This window comes from Typopeltis vanoorti, chromosome 10, assembly GCF_054136105.1.
Source record: "Typopeltis vanoorti isolate ZY-2024b chromosome 10, IOZ_Tvanoo_1.0, whole genome shotgun sequence".
NCBI lineage: Eukaryota > Metazoa > Arthropoda > Arachnida > Uropygi > Thelyphonidae > Typopeltis > Typopeltis vanoorti.
Window position 1 is genome coordinate 46086652 of NC_143558.1, and position 21102 is coordinate 46107753.

A 21102-nucleotide genomic window follows, 5' to 3' on the forward strand; every position below is an offset into this window, starting at 1 on the left:
TCTTACCAGAGTGCGTAACTAAACTATGAAATTCGAGGTGGCGGTGTTATGGTATAGTCCTTTTTTCCTTGTTTTGACTCGGACCTCTGTTTTGGTGCCACGAACACCGATCCCTGAGAGGTATCTAAACATTCTGAACGGAATAAAGGGCTTCCTACTTTGTGTCGTTTCTACGGAACTGATCTTTGTCTCTTTGAGCAAGACAATGCACCATATCATAAGGCTACTGCTGTAACTGCGTAGTTTGTAGACATGGATGTCACCACACTTGAGTGGCCTCCACAGAGCCATGATCTCAACCGTAGTGAGCATGTGCGGGATGAAATGAAGCGTCAGGTGAGGTCAAGGAATGTCCACCCACAATATTCCAGGTCCTCATTCTATGCCTATAAAAAGAATTGTCCCAAATTCCCATTGATCACTATCGTACGCTTGTGGAAAGTATTCCCCGTAAGATTGCTGCAGTCATCGCAAAAGGAAGCCTTTTGCGATGACTGCAGCAAAAGGAAGCAAAAGGAAGTCTTACATGTTATTAAGGTGGGCGCCATGGCTGTTTTGTTCTCCGCACACTATAGTGTCCATTGACTTCTTTCCGAACAGTGTACAGTATATTAGCATATGCAAGATAGCCTGGCGTGTATGCCATATATAAAAGTGACGAAGGATGGAAGTTTCCCCTTCCCCCATTGTTTGGATTGCTTTAAGTAGTAAATAAATGGCGCTAGTGGTCACATGATTATTGCTGTTTCGCAACAACTATTATAGTCACCTCTCTCTAATATCACAAAACTATCATAAAAATGTAAAAGTATAGACAATTATGAAATGTTTCATGAATTAAAACTGAATCATCCTATAATTTGCGCAAGAATTATAGGATGATTCAGAAGAATCGTTAGTCCTTACGTTAGGTACAAGGGATTACCAAGTTCTGTTTTGCGGAGTTTGTTTTTCGTTTTACAGAGAAATATGCTAACAAATAAAAATATATTTTTGATTATTTAGTGAAAGTACCTTTTAGGAATATTATCACAAAATATTTTAAAGAATGATTATGAAGTCTTGTTTCTTGTTTATGGCTCCATAATACCACATCGCCAGAAAAAAGCCAGTTATATATTCAATTCTAGTCTCCGAAAAGAACTTTTCTAAGCCTTCATTTCAGTCGATTACCGAGTAAGTCGGTCTTTGGGAGCAGTGGGATTTCATCCCGTTAATTCAGAAAAATCAGCAGAATAGTATTCGGTTGATAATCCATAGTGTTTCAGACAATAACATACTAGATCGGGTTTAGGTAGCCACTGTCTCGCAATCTCCTCAAGATCTTCAAAATTACCGGTAGCCGTATATGACCCCAACTATATGTAAAGATTAAGGGCAGATTCTGTCTGCCTATCTATTTTCAAAAGTCAGTAATTGCTGTTCTGCATACTGCCTAGTCCTTTTGGAAAATAAAAGGTTTCATAAGATTGTTTTATTTATTGTTTCATCTTCTTTTAAAAAAATCAGTAGGTAATCTATTAGTTCATTATTAAATTATCTTACAGAAATAATATTAATTAAAAAAATGGTCTATCTCTTGTCAGTTCATTTAGAGTGCGGCCGACAGATGCGACTGTAAAAGGCGATCTCCCGAATTATGAGAAGGGAGGAGTACAATTCCACAATGAAATTTACTGACAACTTGACTAATTTCGATATTTCTTTCGTATCCATTGGTAAACATAATGGAAATTTGGTAGGACGACTCTGCTCTTTGACAATCGCGAAAGAGTTAAAATTATACTTATTTTCAAGCTAAATAAACACCGGTCTCATTATGATACTTCAATGTCTAAAATCATTTAGTAACCATGGGGAGGACGAAAATTTTTATTTATTTATTTTGAAAAATGAAATATAGAGATAAAAATAAAATAGTAAAATGTATAATCTTCTTTTTCTCCTAATCTCCACTGACGAGTCCACACAGATTATTACTTCATACTACTGCAATTTTAGAAACTAAATACCAATGTATCGTTTTTTTTTCTGAAATCTCTATCCAGGCATTAGTCTACCACAATATACTTTAGTAGGAAAGGGTTAGAAAATGCACTCCAGACTCAGCTGATAGTTTTTGTTTCTATCAATATTAGGCTTTTCGGGTTTTTCTTCCCTCTTGTTTCTTGAGGAGAGGAGTCTAAGATAAGGTAACTTATTTTTATTTAGTCACTTTTCTAGTTAGCGTCGGGTTAATAGTTTAGTATTCCGGAACATCGATAATATGTAAGTTGCCTGAACCGCAATCCTAGTTTTAAAAATCAATCAAATGAAATGAGTTCTAGGAAACTCTGTAGTGTGCATATCAGAGACAAGGCGCCATCATCAACAACAACAACAACAATTTAAAAAAATAAAAATAAACAATGATAAGAGTAAAAGGCTATTGTAAATCTAAAAAGTAGTTTAAGGCTATTGTAATATATTGTTATAAGTAAAAGCTATTGTAAAATCTTTTTTATGATTGTCTTAATAATCTCTATATTTGTTTTTTTTATTTCTTAATATTCTCTTATACAACACTATTTGGGTAATACGAAAAGGGAAAACGATGAATCTTATGAAATAAGAGCTTAAAGGTGGAACAAAACTTAACACATGGATTCTACATATAAAAAAATACTTAAATATGAGTGATTTAAATATTTTGTATACGAAAGTTATATCAAAATAAACATTAAATAGGCCAAAAAGATTCTAATCTACATATGCCTGTTGTAGAGAAAAAAATCGAGGTTTTCAAAAATATCATTTTACCCTATTTTTCAAATGAATTAATTTTCGCTTATGGATTTTAATTTAGTCGAAACCCAAGTAATTATTATTATTATTATTATTATTATTATTATTTGGTAGTATCCTTCTGTTTTCTTCAACACATGGCATAAATGACCTTGTGTCGGGAATTAAAGTCGTATTTGGTAGTATCTTTTTTTTTTTCATTTATTTATTTATTATTTTTTTATCTTTAACGCACAGTCCTAGTCGACTGTTGATATATGACATTGGTATACTAAGATTTACTGAATAAAATTTCGATATAAAGAATATTTGGTTATTTAAACTTTAACCATTATAAATACATGAAAATCAAATTACTATAAGCCCAATTTTCTCAAAAAAAAAATAATAAATCAATATATAGACTGTACATACTTCTTTCGTAGAGATGCAAAGAAGTTTACCTTAATTCACCTTAATGTTGCAAAAGCATTTTATAAGACATAATATACATATGTCTTAAAAATCTGCTTTCAGTTGGATATGCGCATTACGAAAACATAACTACTAAGCAAAGTTTTACAAGAAGGGAAGCCAAAGAGCTGCTTACACAGACTGTACTACAAGTTCCCGAATAGTGAACATCGATTTTTGCTTACATTCTCATATCTTACATTACAGGATAGGTATAGTTGCTTTCCTGAGTTTCTACGGCTTCTGAATGAAATGTTACTCTCTATTTATACTCCGCTTTATACAAAGAATTAAACTGCCATCATATTCGAAGTTGGTTTACCATTAGCAGACTAGCAGATGTCAAAACTTGCTTGAAACAAACTGCTCATCAGATTACTATTCTTTAATACTTATAATAATAATCTTGTTATATAAAACCTGTAAAGGTGGAAAATTCAAAGATAAATGACTAAGAAACAGAGGACACGAGCTAACTGATTCCTCGCTTATTAAAATCTCAAAAGAACACATTTCCAAACATACAGCTAAAGATACATGATGCAGAGATATCCTTCTTAACCTCCTTACTCACTGCAATTACCGTGTTAATGCATTCAGAAAAGTTTCTTGTTACAGTAACATTACTTTTACTAGAAAGATCCTCATTATGATATCATGTCATTCTCTCACCCACCCACCTCCGGACCTTCCTCTTAAGTCAGTTTCGTTTACTTGAAATAGCATGTTCAAATTTAACCAAACCAATGGCAGCTATTTAAACAAAACAGTGCAAGAGAAAGTCCGTTACCAACAGTAGCTACTCTACGACTTAATTATTCCTTAAAGTAGTGTTTTCATTAAATGAGACACCAGAAGCCGCACATCAGAAACATTACAACCCCTGCGGAATAAGTACCGTGCACAGAGGATTTTCGCCTTCACCCCCCCTCCACCTAAGATCTTTAATACTCATGTAATATTCACTAATTGTTTGCTGCGTCCTACTTTAACGAGAGCATGTCCTTATTGTCACAAACTCTCCACGTGTAATGAATCTTGAATTATTTATTCCCTTAAGTCCAACGTTTTCAACTCCTTGGGAAGAGTAATTAGTTGCCAACATTCAATTTAAATGGGCGTTTCCACCACTAAGTATTAACTGTTTTGTACTGTTAATTGAAAAACAAAAAACAATTTATTATTAGTGCATTAAATGCTTGGCTTTCAATAACGTTTTTTTTTTTTTTTTTTTTTTTTTTTTTTTTTTTTTTTTTTTTTACAGAAAGGATATTCCACTACATATCATAGATAACGAGAGCTACGAACGTGATGCAATGTTTTACGTGGAGCTCGGAGATCCAAAATTAGAGGAAGGTGAGGCTAAGTTTTTTTTTTTTCCCCAGAAATATATGCTTGCACAGATTTGGATTTCATATTCATACATGTTCATATTGATAGCTTAAACACAATTTTTTTTATCTATCGAGGCCCGAATTTATGTGTATGTGTATGTGTGTGTGTGTGTGCACGGAATGTTTATTTTCTACGTATCATTACGGAAAAATCAACTTCCTTTAAATAAATTAGACAATTGCTAGAGTTAAAAGGAGGATAAATTATATAGAAGACAATGGGTAGTAAAAGGATGGAAAGAACTAAAAATAAATGAACGGAAAGGATGAAAATAACATATACCTAAGGTAAAAGTTTACAAAATTAGTTTAAACAATATATCCGATATTTGTCGAAATTATAGAAATTATGAATAAGCGAGACAAATACTGTCATATCAATACATCACACAAAAAATGAATTAAATGGTATTGCATTTTAATATTTTCAACATGACTTCAGGTGCGAAATTAACTCGGAGAATTTCGTTGATTAGTGCACTCAGTATATTCACAAACCTCTTGAGTTTAAAATGTTGAGGCAAGTGTGTTAAGAATGCAGTAAAGCGTTTCGTTTATATTTCACGTCAGAGAGCAGTCAACCAGAGAAACATCCCGAGACATGTACTGACAAGTTCAAATGGAAAATACGTGTTCGCAGTGTTTTAGGTCTGTTGGGAAATCATGCATTTCATGGATAAAGATGGAAATCGTGCTGTTTCAAGGCGCACTAGGTTGTCTGCTTTGAGAAACATTTAATAATACATGTTATGCAACAGAATGAATGAGAGAAACAAATACGAAAATATTAATTTATTTCCAGTGCCCAAAAGGTCATTTTCTTGACTTTCAGAAAGATAAATTGATAGCAGCATAAGCATAATATAGTACTGTAATTTCCGCATTTGGCTTACATATCCATTCAGAAATGTTCAATTTAATATGTAGTTATGACATGTTTTAGCTTCACGTTATCATAAATAATGACGCTAACTACAGCATTAATATATTTTATGAATAGCAAAATAAAACCAAAATCAGTTCGCCAAATTACACGGCCGATTATTTAATTTTACATGAAACCATTCTTATATAAAAAAAAACAGCCATGAATAAACTTCAGAGATTCCAGTTTTGCAGGATAGCCATATCGTAGCCTCCGTCAAGTATCACCTTATTCAGCATAGTCTCAGAAGTTTTTTCGGTTACTACATTAACCAGACGAATAGTTTTCAAGTGAATATACAACTCTTTGGAAATGTATGTGATTCATCCACAGGATTACAAAAGCGCTACGATGCCTCCTTCGAATTGAAAACAGCAGAAAATGAATAAATAAATAACTTGAAGTGACATGAAAACAGAGAACATCAAATTGATTAGTGATGCTTTACATTTATACCTAACTCAGTTGGATTTTCTACTGTACGCATTACATACAAAGAGAAACTGTCTACTCCTGTAAGTAATCAAACTTAGAAAGATTTAAAAATATGCACCAGAAGCTATCCTGTTGCAATTTTTAAATATTTTGCTTTTTAATAAAAAATTAAAAGTAAAATATTATTTAAAAATCACGAAAGATCTCTTGTTTCTTAAAAAAAAAACAGAAAAAAATTCTAGAAAACACAACATTTTTTATTCCCTTGTCCACTCCTCCTTGATTACCTACTCCGTCTTAATTTTTTACTCACCAAGAAATTACAAATTAATCTGACACAATCCTTTTAAATAGAACTGATTTTCTACTTATAGTAGATAAATATCCCATGATTTGTCTGTAGTCTCTATCTACAATTGTCCGCGCGGTTAGCCTAGTGGCTTTGCGCTTCGCAACCATATGCCTGGGGAAGGAGTGTCCTAGGTTCAATTCCCGTCAACGAAGTAAGGAGCTTAAAAATATTCTTCAGCCATAGCCAAGTTAGCGGGTCTTGGGCGTGGACAGCAGGGTTTTTTCCACCAGTTTATCTGGGGTTTTTCATCCCGCAAGCAGGCAAACCGGTCTTCTGAACACACACGGATTACAGAATACTGACCCAGCCATAGGCCTGATTCGTCAGCCGATTCCGGAGCCCGGATAACATTTGGGAAGACTCAGATAGTGCTGCACATTCCTGTAAAAAAAAAAAAGGGGGGGGGGTACTGTACCATTACACGGAAAGGAAAGGATCTACAGTTTATTCTACTTGTAACACTACTTTTTTTATTTTTACTGTAAGTATTCAAATGAGGTATTTGAAGCTGTTTGTTCTCAGGAACTTAGGTATTTATTAATTTTATTTCGGCTTAGTCATTCTCCTAGCAACCAAAGTTAGTAAATAATCAAATCTTCGTCTTACTAATTATTAAGCTATTATTATCAAAGTCCCGCCTCACTTTCCAAATTTTTGTGGAGCGCATTCTTCATCTCACTGATAAGCAATAACCTAAAGTTACCATTATAAAATCCTCTCTTGTAATGAAATGTGCGTTTTCAGTTGAATTTCATCAAGCGTTAATTAGCTCAGTTTTGAAAGTTAGAAATCAATGATGTTCGAAAGAGATGTCGGCTAACCCATTATACAGATCACTTTACATACAAGATTTGTTTCATATGTTTAATCTGATTTTCTTAAGAAATTTCTTAACGTAAATTTTCTTGGCTGTAGAAAATATATTAGAATTAAATAGTGAAGAATAATAATAATCAGGGAATCAAAATTATATTGCTCAAATACGAATGGCGGTACCAAAGTAATGGCTCCTATTTTTTCCACTTTCAATACGAGTGCAGTGGAAACCTTCAGATGTTATTGAGTGGTCAGTAGTAGTCTAGTTTTACCACAATGAGTGAGGTCGTGATTGGTCACATGAGCGCAGCGCACAAGTAGTTCAAAATGCAAGCCGTTATTACAAATGTACGTGCGAAGCAATTCTTACTACTGAAGATGTGAGTCCGATGGACATTTATACCTGTCCAAAAATGTGTACCAGACGATACTGTTGATTGACCTGAATACAGTTAGGCACTGCATCAGATAAAGACTTTTACGAAGTTGGAATACAGCATCTCACACATCAATCTCAGAAGTGTGCATAGAATGAAGGAGACGTTGAAAAATTGATTAATCTATGTAAAAGCCACTGTTAAAGTATACTTTCTGAGAAAAAGGAAATGTTACTTTCGTACAGCCCTCGTACTTTAATACAAGATGCAAAAAAGTTAATAAAAGGACCATATCAATATGGACACACACACACACACACACATCTCATCGATGGTACATTTTGTTCTAGTACTTTCGTGTGTGTGTGGGGGGGGGGGGTGTCCATATTGATACCATATTGACTCGCCTACTCGCCCATGAGGAGTAAAGTTTTCCAGCTAGCGAGTAGCTACGTTAAATCCAATTAATAATTTGGATTTAAAAATAATCTAGAAAAATTTGACAATAGTGAAAAACTGATTTTCACCAAATGTAGAATATTGCTGCTACTTACATTGATGAAGGTATCAGAGAAATTCACTCTAATCATAATAAATAAAAGGAAACGGATCGAGATCGCTTCCTCTGCAGATACCTCGCAGGTGTCTGCAGAGAAAACCTCGATCAACTAATTTCGACTAAATTTGGAATACAGTTATTTCTTGTGTTGTTCATGTTCTCACGAAAACTTGAGTTCAATCGGAGAAAAATTAAGTGGGGATGCGCTTACTTTGATGCCAATACAAGCTGCATCATTAAACCTATTTTGACTATCTTTGGAATACGATTATTTTTGTATTCCAAAGATAGAAAACTGAAGGGAAACGAACAGAAAGTTCGTTTCGCTTAATACAGAAATAACTAAATAACTGTATTCCAAATTTAGTCGAAATTGGTTTAACCGAATTTGAATAAATCTGTGATATAGTTGTTTCTTACGTTGTTAAGGATTTCCTGAGAAATTCACCCTAATTGAAATAAAAATGAAGAGAGGCTCCTTCTCTAGCGACTTCTACAGAATTTGTCTGGAATTTGAACCAAAAAAAAGGATGGGCTGCAAAGTAGGGAGAAGATTATAAAATGCCGCAGACATTGCTACAGATCACATTAATCAACCGATTTAGACAATTTATTCTACCACTGTTTTACTACTCTATCTAAATAATAATAAGAATATCTCTTTAAAAATCTGATATGTAAAACAGAGAGGCGAACACTGAAAAGACAGGCGAGTCTTAAATTCAGAACCTACTAATTGGCTTACATTATAATACTCAGTACTTAAACTCAGAGCGGTTTTTATAAGCTTGAAATTTACAGGTAAGTAGGTCGGGAAAGACTCTGAAGACAGTTTCATGCGAATGGTTCTAAAAAGTTCAAAATGTGATTCCACTATAATTCCTTATCCGAACACTAATGCCCCATTGCATGTGATGCCTATTATTGTACACTGACGGTAATGTTTTACCATTTTTTTCCAATAGCACATTATGTTTGACATCCAGAAAATGGGTTACCAGACTTAAAATCACTGAATAACACAACAATTACATTTATTCATATTTGTTTTCCAATTTCTTTGTTATGCTGCTTTTTATGATAAAGACGAAGAAGAGGAGGAGGAGGAATCGAATCAAACAAAAGGTAATTTTTAAGTTTATTATCGCATAAGCTTGTACTTAAAGTAGTGTATTATATACAGTATGTTTATTATGCGAAAGTTCTGCAAAACCCTCTAAGCCAGACTGAGGCATAAGTTGTATAACATGTAGTTCTGCATATTATACTCGTTCAAAGTAGTTATCTGTACTATGCATATAAGATATACTTGTCTGTGTTAAATTGTGAAATTTAATGAGAATTTTAATTAAAGAAATGAATGATTTTATCCAAATAATTAAACGCATAAGATAACCGTATACTCTCACTAACAAAGTTAAATGATAAAGCTGAATTAGTTATATTAATGTAAATTCATTTACCATCTTTTCGTTAGTTCATTTGTTTCATATAAACCCCAAATTAAGCTACTTAAAGAGGTTGAACATATCCTCTAAAGAACATATTCAGCGCTCCTTAAATTTGAGTCGGCAATTATACGTGGCCATATTATGTTCTACCTAGTCTCAATCTTTTAACAATATTTTGAAAATAATAAAATGTGCTTATGTACAAACTTACTTATTCCAAATTTAACTATAAACCTTATTTATAACAGCTTACTAGTAGCTGGTCAGAAGCAAACTGTTATTAAATTTTTTTAGCCTGAATAGGAGCAGCAGTAAAAAAAAAATGAAAATAAAACGTTTCTTATATCCACCCTATAGGTCGTGGAGCCGAATCCTACTTTGATATATGGATGTTTGTGAAAGTCTTTAGATATGAAGCCATCATTCTGCTTGTCGGAAGCCTGAAATGGCTTGAAAAAAAATCTAGAGTAGAGATTCTGCATTATCTTATCCTTACTCCCCCCCCATCCATGGATTTACAACCTATAGGACATTTTAAATTGCTTATATATAATCAAACAAAAAAAAGAATTTTTGTTTTGAATAAAGGTATAAAAATGCATATAAAATAAAAGATTCTTAAGTTCACGTACACAAACCATTCCTTATAAAGATAAAGATATGTGCCCTTATGAGTTGCTCGGAATGATTAAAATACTATACCTACATCACTGTTAGTAGGCTTAAAATACTGTATCATAAATACAGTTTTCACAAAAAAAATGGTACTATTTTAAATGCAAATAATTTCCAAACTAAATTCTAGTACCAAATTTAAAATCGATGTTTATTTGTTCTAAGAGTGTTAATACGCATGCGTGCCCGCCTATTCTAATCAGTAGGTATCAAGACTTCCGGAAATAGATCATCAAAACACTTTTGGTATACAAAATTTGAATTCGTGCTCGTGTGCAATGAGAATTTTGTAAATTTTACCAGGCTAATTCACTTAATGATAAATGTACAGTTGGTAAATCAAGAGTTGATATAATTAAAGAATTTGCAATGTTTAGAAACGTAAATATACAGAACGCCCGGGAGCCACTTTGATTGCGTGTAAGGGTCAGTCTCCCACCCATCTTAGTTCCGAACTTAGAAATCTCTGATTTTTTTTTCTCATCGAGCTATAAAAGGAATGCTCCAGGAATGTTGAAGCGCTCGTTCCAAGAGCTGAATTACAGTTGGATATATGCTGGAAGTTTACACTGACTCATTCATCCTAAATTTAAAAAAAATAAAAAAGTAAAAAAAAAAAAAACTTCCACTGCAAATTGATAGATCTAATGGATCCATTCCACTGATGGATCTTAATTTTTTCAATAAATATTTTTCCAAAAGATCAAAATTCCTTGATTATTAAAACTATTTTTGATTAGTTTACTTTACCTTTTAATATGTGCTTTCAATGTGAATTTTCTACTTCCGAGTTTTCACAAGATTTTTTGCACTCCATCAATCGGATGACATTTCTTCGTGATAAACAGAAGCATCAAAAATGTACTTATGAAATCTGAAGACAAACCTTTGCAATATTCCACGTGGAAAGAATATAACAGAACTGATAAATTAATAAAATCTTTTCAAATGAACATAAGAAATGTAGAATAGATTATATTATAAACAAATGACTATACTTCGTAATTACGAACGCAGAAAATACATAAAGTAAGCTCGATACCCATTGTGGATTTGAATATGGCACTGAACTTATTAGAATAAATATTAAAAGTTATCAAAGCTATCAGTGTAAGTTGCCTGAATAGTGAAAATATTCAATTCCTGTAAGGACTTTGAGATATTAAATAAAGTTCTTGTATTTTTTCTATTTATATCTTTGCAACAGATTCCAATGAATGTTATAAAATGTTATACTGAGCAATCAGTAATTGTACTAAAAATGCAAATTGATCGTTATCCGTTAATCGAAGTACTAATTTTCCATTATGAATGAATACATGCCTAATGAATCCTTTTATTTTCTTTTAGTTAATATACTTTTACAATATCTTAACAAACATTCAGTTATTAAGAAGACTACTTAAAATTTGTAAATCAATTTGTATTTGAGCATTAATTACAAGAAGACGTTCATCAAGTTCACCAACTTGATGAACAAGCATACATCATCAAGTTCAAATTTTTTCTTCTTAATCACAGTTTAATATAAAATATCATTTTAATGTAAACGCAAGCATATCTATTGTACAGAAGTTTATAATATATATGCTTTGTTTTATATTTTTTATTATCTTTTCCTTAGTTTGCAGCACCTGCTGTTAATATTAATTAAGAAGAGCTGATTAATGATCCTACCAGCTACTAATATAGAAAGAGTAAAGCAATTTGGTTCCATTTTAGTGCAATTTTTCTTTTTGTTTCTAATACAGTTAGAAGCAGATTACTATTTAATAAATATGTATATATATGCAATTAACGTTACCTGTGTATATATTCCCTCCAAAACCTCAAAATTAGGATTTGGCTTAGATCTTGTTACGTGTTACTGTCTTATCATAAGTCCCTGCTACTTCATTTTCCCTCTCCTTCCCTTTGAATAAAGTCCTGAGTTAGTCGTTGTGATTAACACAAACGTAAGCTAACTTTACCTAAGGTAAATAATAACCATATATCTCATGCGTTACGATGAAACCAGCCTGAAATTACATACGGATGATGCAGATATTCAGCGAAAAGTGCGGTAACAGAATTTTGTTTTTGTTCCTTCTTAATTAAAATCCATAATTACCACTAACCGCTCTATTAATTTTCTTAAAACAAAACTGAGAACTTGAGGCTATTGACCTTCAGCTTGGATGACGTGCAAAATTAAATATTTTTGAAAATTTTTAATAAATATTAAAAAACGAAAACTAAAACTTACGCATCACAATATATAGTATATAATATGAGACTTGATATAGCAGAGACGCTTTCTTGTGGGAACATCATCTCTTGAGTCTAGTTCGAATTTCTTCAAGGATACAAGTGCGTATAGGACACTTCACGTACACTAAATTAGCAGATATAAGCTAACACGTGTGACGTGTATCCACTCTGGAACCCCTAACAACAGAACAAGCATACAGTGTGAACCATTTTGATATCTGATAGCACATTTTACTTAGCACATAACTCATAACTAGAAAATATATAAATTTGAATGTATAGAATTAGAGTTCAAAATGTCACAAAATATAATGTCCTCTGATCAATGACTAACAGTTTTCTTAAAACTATTTATCGTGATGGATGGGAGTGCGGATAAAATTCTAATTTCCATATGAAAAGTTTCACATTTTAATTTAAGTTTAATTTTTAAAAAATTCTAATTTTCAAATGAAAAAAAAATGAAAATCCACAGTTCACAAGACCGTCTAACTCGGCGTGTAAGCAAAAATCTTCTATGGATCCTTGAAGGGTTCTTCGTACTTTCGAATTCGCCAAAAAGTCGAATTCGCTTCATAAGCAATCAATAAACTTTATAAACAATCAATATATATATATATATATATATATACATCAGACTCAACTCACTTTCCCATGTGAAAATGCATTCCTCCAGGACAGAAAAGTGGAAAATCTATTTAACCAATAGCATTTCATAATGAATATCAGTAAATCTTAGCAGACCAGCCAGCTGCCAGGCTGTAAGCCGAATCTCGGTCTGGTATGGATGTCTTTGAATGTCTTTAAATGTAGATGAATTTCATCTCCGGCCTTAAGACATTTAATAACAGAAGACCTGAAGTGGCTTGAAATTCCATGTTTAGTTTCTAGAAGAGGATTTCTATATTATTTAAGCACTTAGCTACATGTGTTATGGGTTTATGAGTGAATGCACATAAAAATATCCTAAATACTAAATTTCATCAGAATCTGTAGAACAGAATTAACCAATTAATTAATTCTTGTAACTAATATTACAGAGAGCGAAAATCTTGTGTTTTCGTAATGCATTTCTAATGTTTCCTTACACTAAATTTCATCTAAACTTTCGAATATAAAAATGATCACAGAACCACGATTGAATCATAAATTTTTTCAGGTTTGAGGGCTATCTAACTAAATATTAAATATGAGAACAGCAAAACAGTATTCTTTTCTTACAAGCACAATACTGATTGCTTACTCTTAGCTATGATTTCCTAAACAAAGAGTAATTCCAATGAAATGTAAATGAAAGATACCGTGTTATTAGATGAAAAACCGAAGAAATTTCATTGCACTGCATTTATATGTTCATTTTTGACAATGTAGAAAGTAGAAAAAAATTGGAAACAGCCGAGAAAATATGTATATAACCTGTATCTTGTGTCTAACTCTGATTCTGCATCTCGCCTTCCCACATGGATGTCTATTCATGGACTCGCATTCGAATATAAGTCCAGAAACCCCTTTCACTTTTCTTCTTCTTTAAAGATGAACAAGAATAAATAAATAAATTCACGATTCACATGTAATATATTCGATCGATCCACGGCTTACTAATGAAACTACCCAAACTAGCCTAATCATTGCAGCAGTTCCGTGCATTTCTGCCAGATACAGATGTTACCAAATTATAAATCATTACTAGAATTTATTCTTTATACACGTGTGTGTGTGTGTGTGTGTGTGTGTGTGTGTGTGTGTGTGTGTGTGTGTGTGTGTGTGTGTGTGTGTGTGTGTGTGTGTGTGTGTGTGTGCGTGCGTGCGTGTGCGTGCGTGCGTGCGTGAGTGCGTGTGTGTGGATTCGTCTGAATCATGCCAATGACGCAAAGAACTTATGGAACTTTTCAGATGGAAAGCAGGCAGTCTATCTTCTACGAAAGTGAAGAGTTTCCCCTTGAGAGAACCTTCAACTTTTCACTCCCATTATATGGAAGTCGACCAGAGAACACCCGTAATTAAGAGGCATAGTAAACTATGAAAATAAAGACACGCCATAATCTATACTTATTATGCTTTGGATATCAGCAGGTTAAGTGGGTCTACGAATATGATAACTCGTGTTATATGATTGATTATCATCAGTTGCGAGATTCAAACTCCGGGATAAAAAAAAAAAAAAAACTCTACTTACCTACGCCAAAGATCGATTAATTCTGAAATCGGCTGAAAACAAAAGGCTTAGAAATATTTCCTGTATCTGTCAGTAGAAATAAGCTTATAAGTGCCTTTCATCTAAACATAGAGAGAGAGAGAGAGAGAGAGAGAGAGAGAGAGAGAGAGAGAGAGAGAGAGAGAGAGAGAGAGAGAGAGAGAGAGAGACTTTTAGCAGTTATGCATTGTTGCAAAACGAACTTATAACGTCGGAATGTTCAAATTCCTCATTATGTTCTACATGCATGGAACTCTATTTCTCCAATTTTATATTCATGTAGTGTAATATAATGAGAAAGAACTATAACTTAGGGAGAAAAAATAAATCGCATTACTTTTACTTTAACTCTGAAATGTTAACAGGAGTGTATTTCTTGGAGAGAGACATTTTATCGAAACTGCGCTAACGTTTTGTGTCTCCCTCATTAGCAACTTGTTATATACGATCTTCATGGAATAACCAGATATCTTAACAATCGTGTCAAAGAGTAAGCAGTTCTAAAAAAGTGCAAAAAAATAATCGAGATTTTCGAAAAAATGTTTCACTTTATCTATTGCTATTGTTTATTCGCTTTTCAAAGAGGTATTGTTCTTTTAGGAAAAATTCCTTAGAGCAAACTCGAATATTCTCGCATATTGATACCAATGTTAAGCTGTCAAAACAAAGCAAAAAGACTTATTTTATTTGAGAAAAAACTGTAAATGAGAATAACAGCGAAATGTGAATAAAAGAGAAAGAGAAAGAGAGAGAGAGAGAGAGAGAGATAGAGACTGTGCATGGTAGTATCCTCCCTATTAGTTTTCTGTTAATGTCTATTTCATGGCTGCTGTTTATGTTTAGAATAGTTACCAGCTCGTTGTGTCCAATCGTTCTCCACCATTGTTTAGCTTTGTCTCGCTTCCTAGCACAGTGGCTGATAAAATCAATCCCAACTTACATTGACAACTAGGAAAAACTGTACATTTATCTGTGTTTTCTGTTTCTTTATCATGCTGCTTTTCGTTATCAAGTTGTGGAAGAGGAGACCGAGGAAACAAAAGGTAGGTGCAATACCAATTATACACTGATTATTATCAAAATCTTTTGCAATGAATGATGATACAGTCATAAATTATGAAACAAATAAATAATTTAAAGAGAGAAATTTCATACTTAAAAACACGGTAATGTTCTGATTAACCGTTTTCATATTTTCTACATCTGAGTCCTCAACTGGTTATTGAAACAGCATGTTCGCATAAAAATAAGGTTCGAAGGAGAAAGAGAATAAACAGCTGGCTGTTATAAATTACGCTTCCGTAGCTAAATGAGTGGCATGTCACTCGTTAGGGAAAGAAAATGATTCGAAATCCGTTAAATCTCTCTCTCTCTCTCTCTCTCTTTCTCTCTCTGTGACATATTTCAGTCTCCTCTTTTTTTCAGACAAGACTAAGATAACAGGTTTCAGATGCCCATATGGTTTTATGAAACCGTGGCACCTGCATATAACAACCACTTCAACTAGTGATTTTGTTTTGCTTGTAAAGACCTGGATTCGGTATTTTCATTAAAATTCAAATTTCCTAAAACGAATTTTCTCGTATATAATTAGATATTGATGCATTTTTGTGTTGTGTGTTTTAATTTCGACAGAAAAAATGGGTCAATAATTTTTTTTAACTGTCTGGAACTGGGATCTTCTAATCAATGCCTAATTGTCATTTTCCTTTCACTTTTTCAATATCTTGATGTGATCTTTTTCTATGTTCTTCACTTATATTTCTGAATGTTGACTGGGAAGAAATCTAGTAAAAATGAAGGGTATGTGTTTTCAGTGGCACGTTCCAGTCCAGATTTTAATATCTTCATTGGAAATTTCGATAATTATTTTTCTAAGGAGTAGCTTTTTTGTTCCCCAAAAAGTTACTTGCTGGAAGATAACGAACTCTCTCTTCTCTAGTTCCAGATAATTTAAAATACTTTTCAAAAACATTAATCTTTTATCGGATATCACATTTGGATGTTAATAAAAACAACCTATCTGATTTCTGAGTCACAAATTTGAGCCAATTTAAGTTTATGATATATGAAGCCATCGCCACTGTTTCCACTGTATAAAACAGAAATTTCATTATCTCATTTTTTTCACTTCATACAAAATTACAATGAATTGCAAAATGCGTGAAGCCCTTATTAATTTGTTTTTGTCAGATCAATAAGTAAGCAATTATTCTAGGACTTAGGAAGAAGAGATTTTATTCAAATTCGGTAATGGAGAATCCTTACGAAAATGTATCAAGTATTTCTAATTTTTGTCTCAATCTAACGATTAGAATGGCAGAGAAGAAAAAGTACCGATATTATATATTGCAGTAACTCCATTCTGGCTGAAACAAATTTAATACATTTGGGATTTAGACATTTAGAAACTCTCAGCGGTTCAATTTTGGTTTCAATCGGAGAATTTTAGTAATTTGGCAAAAACGTTTTGATTCGAACGAGTATTACAATTCTGAACCAGCTGGAATGAAAATTTAGTATGTCTATTAAAATCTCTTTATTAAAATCTATCGAGTCTTTTCAATTTTGGTTTCAATCGGACGATTTGGAGCGTCAAAATTAAGTAAAACAAAATTACTCGTATGTCCACAGTACATACGATGAAAACAATTCCAGGTTTAATCGCTGTGATAAGGAATGATGTCACTATTACGAAACCCCTTTGTCTGCAATCATTTTCTTATTCGATAATCTTTTAACTGATTTGTTTGGTTTTTGCAAAGAAAACGACAAAGTTTGTGCATGCAAGTTGCAACCAAAGATAGTCCTATGACACTTCAAATTGAGTTCAATGTTTGCCATTTGTGTTTCTTCCTCTACGTTTCCGGAAAACTCGTTAATTATGATTCCTTCATGTGAAGAGCATTGCCATTTGAAATTAATGAATACATTAGAAATAGAGTTTGAAAATTTAATGAACAGACTCCAATTTATTTTTTGTCCTTCGCTCAATAGCCTCCATCAACATCATTGCTAGAAGAGAAGTTCACACAGCGAAAGAAAGAAAGAGGGAAAAAAACCTTTGCCCTTTTATGCGAATTTTTAAACACAGACAGTGTAATTTTTAAGTAAATTCTTAAATCATGAACAAGATCATTAGTTAGATTTGACTGATTTCAGTAAGGCTTACTTCTAAACTTGGACATTCAAACTCTGAACGTCCAAGTTCAAATTCAAAATAATGGAAAGATTATATTTCAAAGAATAGCCTGAAGAGATTTTATTGAAATTTCCCTGATGGAGAGATTTTATGGAAATTTGGAACATTTAATCTTTAGAAAAATTTGTTACATCATCTCAATTTTGATTTAAATCCGACCACGTTTACCTGACTCCATTCCAGCCAGACAATACTAAATGAAATTTAGTACATAAAATTTAGTAACATTTATCGATTCGCCTAAATTTAAATGAAATTGAGCGTTTAGGGAAAAATAGGCAAGACTATTCGAAGAGATATAATACTATAGGTTACAAATGATAATAAATAAATTATTTACGGTATATATGCTAACTAAGCAAGAAAAGTATCTCAGACAATCCACAAAAGGTGTGTTGTTTTGTTCTTGTCTATACAGTGTCACCGTTCGTTACCACAATTGAATCTAGTACAGTTTTTGGCATATGTACTGCACACATAGTTTTGTTTTATCTAATAACATCATTAAGTCTGTTTAAATGTCTCGACAAATTTGAATAGTGAATCTAAATGCTAAATTTCATTAAATTAAATTTTACCTCGGAGAAAGAAATTATTAGTAGCATTGCGAATATTTTTGCAAATAAATAACTCATTATAATGAAAAAAGAGAAACATTCAGATTGTTTCCTCAATAAAAATGAAATTACAAACAGTGGAAAGAACGAAAATGAACGTACTGAAGAGCCCTTAACACCTGATAAAATAGGCATTAAGACAGCAAGAGCTTAAAACTGTTCATCTACAGGTGAGCCCATTGTTTTTCGCAAGAAGTAATATTTCTCATAATACTTATAAGTATTATCTGATGACATTGTTAATCGTTACGGTGCATTTCATTAAATATTCTATATATTTTTCTACTCCAAACATATAATTGTGTTTTTCACATTTGTTTTTACTACAAATGTCCGATTATAACCAAAATCGAAATGAAAAAATTTAATGGAGATCCTAAATGTAAAATTTCACTAAATTCCGTCAAAATATAAATCACTTTGCCAATGAAAATTATCAGATTGAAACCAATGACCAGAAATATGGAAATCTGTCCATGACAATCCTAAAGTTTATTAAATTTAATCCAAGCATATAGTTCGCCCACCATTTGTAGGTCTCTGCTTGGCGTCTTGCCAAGAATAGTCGATTCATGCTGAAGGGGAGAAAGAAATGAAGGACGTACGAATTGGTCGCCAACACGCGAAATCACGTGCTTTATAGGTAAAATTTTCCAACTGTTATACAAGCAACATATTAACTACAATAATCATAAAAGAGAAGTTAATTTTCCGACCTGTAATAATAAACAACTCATCCCACACTACGGACTGATTACCCTATTATCGGAATGGATTCTCTTTTTTTCTGACATGCGCAGAAGTGTCGAGGGATCTCTAATCGGTGGGCGAACTTTTATACCAGAGTTGTTGACTTTATGATTAGGATATGTTTTACATCTCTGTACTCCTGTAATTAGTCCGATTAAAACAAAATTTGTTTTGTTTTAATTTGTTTAAGTCACTATTGTAAACAAAAAGAAAAAGCACATTTTCGTAAAGATACTAAGTACGAAATTTGAGTAAAAATTGTTCATCCAGAGTCAAATATATTGCGGACCGAAGGACAGAAAAACGAATCTTATGCGTGCTTATGTACACAGCTTGGAAAGAAGTCAACGGACGCCCCCATGGACAAGGCGCATTGTGCCATGTAACGAGTCACGTGTTTGTAGCTTCCCAGTCAGTGCAACTGTGTTCGGATGAAACGGCTGCGAGAAGGGAACCACAGAGTTTGAAAGAAGCGTAATGATAGGATGCCATGTTACAGGCCTATCTTTTCAGCAAACTTTTGATTATCATTATATCTACAGATTAGGTTTTTTTTCTGTTATTAGGCAACTGTTTATTTAATGTTCATATCTGTATTATATAGTTCTATAGTTTTATAGTTCATATTTTAGACAACCCTTTTAGATGCATTTCGTAAAATGCATTAGGCATTTATTAAATTCATTTTTGTCATTATACATGTTAGTCATCGGCTCTAAATTTACGAATTTTTAGCAATATTAAACTTTATTTCAATTTCATTATTTGCAGGATACAATTTGACAAAACGTTTCAAAATTACATAATGCAATGTAATATCGGCAATAATACGAATGGAAACTAATAAAATTTAATAAATTTAATATTTTAATTTTAAAATATATATTAAATTTTAATTTTAATACTGTATTTAAATTTATAATAAATACAGTATACATTCAATTAATAATTTAATAAAATTAAGCCCCATTGCCTGCTAAGTTCTCTTGGTTTCCATAACCTTCAATTTAGTAGGATAGGGTGATTAGTCTTATGCCTATTGAAATATATATTGTCTGCAAGCTGCGTAGTTTCAAAAACGAAAAAACCCTAGTTTTTGGCAGGGAAACCATTCCATCCCTGTATGAGACCATCGAACGTACCTTAAGCTGAAAAGCCCTTATAAATTTTTTTCGCATCGAACCCAAGTATTTCCAACGAAAGGGCGTCGTCACTGCAGACTGAGTCACTAGCTAAACAAAATATAATTTCTTTGTATATTATATTATGTTTCTGTTAATCAACTGAAAATATGGTATTCTGGGCATGTTAATGTCTTATAACAACGATCGAAAACAGGAAAAAGATCTGGGAAATAGTATGTGTGAGAATTTTAGATTAGAATAGAAGCGCAAGATGGAAAGACGATATATAAGACCGGTTATTCCAAACTGATTTCAGGATTAACATCAAAAATATATTTCTTGAACTGATTTATCTAGAAAATTGATTGCATATGTTTTATATCTTAAGTTACTAAAGTACGAAGTTCATAAGTTACTAAAGCTTGCGTTTATAACAACGAGAGTTTTTATTAGCATTCCATGTAAATACTTAAGTAAATACTTGAGTACTTGTAAAACAAGCGATATATCATAATCTAGTGGATTTCATAACATTCCTTGCATTTCTTTTCCAACGAATGGGCATTCCATGACTTTTTTTTTTTTTTACATAAGCATCCATTTCTCAAGCATTATTGTTTACCTTGAGAAGATAACAAAGAATTTCTCGTAACTCTCAAGTTAATGATAAAAGTGATTTTTTAAGTCCTTTTAATTTCTAAAATGTCAGCAGTATTTTTATCGGCCTTTTTTTTTAACAACAGA

At 32.6% G+C, this 21102-nt stretch overlaps 1 protein-coding gene across 2 annotated transcripts in view; it reads left to right on the forward strand.

The window, feature by feature from the left end:
* Positions 1 to 21102, forward strand: part of LOC150102386 (sodium/calcium exchanger 1-like) — a 362807-nt gene that overhangs the window by 268786 nt on the left and 72919 nt on the right. Inside the window, exons 3-4 of one of the 2 annotated variants that reach the window (XM_090399718.1) lie at positions 4502 to 4593; positions 15679 to 15708. In XM_090399718.1, coding sequence (XP_090255844.1) covers positions 4502 to 4593; positions 15679 to 15708 — 122 coding nt within the window. The remainder of the gene's footprint in view (positions 1 to 4501; positions 4594 to 15678; positions 15709 to 21102) is intronic. The other variant, XM_090399719.1, reaches the window with a different exon arrangement.